At 67.9% G+C, this 1,239-nt stretch overlaps 1 protein-coding gene across 1 annotated transcript in view; it reads left to right on the forward strand.

Moving 5' to 3' along the window:
* Nucleotides 1–1,239, forward strand: part of LOC105304827 (myotubularin-related protein 10) — a 60,774-nt gene that overhangs the window by 57,208 nt on the left and 2,327 nt on the right. The window contains exons 13-14 of the mRNA XM_023522695.1: nucleotides 67–202; nucleotides 1,083–1,215. Of these exons, the coding sequence (XP_023378463.1) occupies nucleotides 67–202; nucleotides 1,083–1,215 (269 nt within the window). The remainder of the gene's footprint in view (nucleotides 1–66; nucleotides 203–1,082; nucleotides 1,216–1,239) is intronic.

Consider the following 1,239-nt stretch of genomic DNA (forward strand, 5'->3'; position numbering starts at 1 on the left):
GGCTTTTTCACGGGTGACAGTCGCCCCCGACCCCTTGCGTTTATCCACCGTTTACGCGTTGGCCAGGCCAGGTCGGTGGTGCCGCGGGATGTTCCGCATCCTGTCGCCGTGCTCCTCCTCTGTGTCCTTCCTGTGTTTCTGGAAAACGTTAGTTACGCGAAAGGATTGGAGGGGACTTGGATCCGGGGCCGGGTTCGGGCAGGTGTGCTTCGTAGGCGGCACTGTGGGGCCCCTGCCGCGTCGCGGGTGGCGCTGGCTGACAGCGGGCCCTGCGGCAGGCGGCCCATCCATCCCGTGCCAGGTCCCCTTTCCAGAACGGGCACAGCTGCCAGCCGGTCCCTTTCGGCGTGACGAGCAGCGCCCAGGTCGGGGTTCTGTTGGTCCTGCCCCCGGCCTGTCCTCGCTTCAGGCCATTCTCTCCTCCTCCGCAGACAGGCATGGGGGGAGGGCAGCACAGGCGACCCCGGACAACGTGGCGTCAGGGGCACCGTGCAGTCGGAGCCCCACGGGTGACTTCCGGCTCCCCAGACGGGACAGCCTGACGGCCGCTGGGGCCTGCCAGCACGCCTCGCGCGGTCGGCGTGTAGAAGACCGGGCTCTCCGGGCCGCACTCAGACCCGTGCTGCCCGGGGGCGCCGCCCAGGGCTCAGCATCCCCCCTGCACCAGCGCCCAGCACAGTGCGCGGTCCCGGGTTTAAATTCGTTCCTCCCTATCAGTACTCGTGGATTTGGGGGTGCCGTGCTTTCAAGGTCACTGAGGTCTCATTAGTTCTCGCAGACAAGTGGTGTTTTAGAGCAAAGCACGTCCTGTTGTCACCGGCCGACCCCGCACCAGCGTCCCCCGGGGGCACAGGCCCAGGAAGGTGGTTGGAGCCTGCAGCGTGGGGCTCCTGCCTCCCCTCGACTTTAGGCTTTGTGGCCGGCATGCTGGGTGCGTCGCATGCTGAGAGCACGTGGCAGGGGCCGGCCCGGCCTGCCTCTGTCCACCGCCGGGCCACCTGGAGGAAAGAGGAGAGAACAGAGGTGTCGCTAGGGAGCAGTGAGCTTGCCCGCGGGTGACTGCTGTCTCCTCGGTGTCCTAGGGTCTGCCCGTCTTGTGGACGGGGAGGGGCCGAAGCGGGAGGCGGGACGGGGGACGAAGCGACTTGCTGCAGGCGTGGTCCGCGTCGCTCTGTGCCTGCGGTCCCCGGGCCGTAGCCTGCGGCGAGAGCAGAGGTAGGTCCGGGTCCCAGAAACCGC

The sequence above is a fragment of the Pteropus vampyrus genome, unplaced genomic scaffold, assembly GCF_000151845.1.
Source record: "Pteropus vampyrus isolate Shadow unplaced genomic scaffold, Pvam_2.0 Scaffold355, whole genome shotgun sequence".
Classification (NCBI taxonomy): Eukaryota; Metazoa; Chordata; class Mammalia; order Chiroptera; family Pteropodidae; genus Pteropus; species Pteropus vampyrus.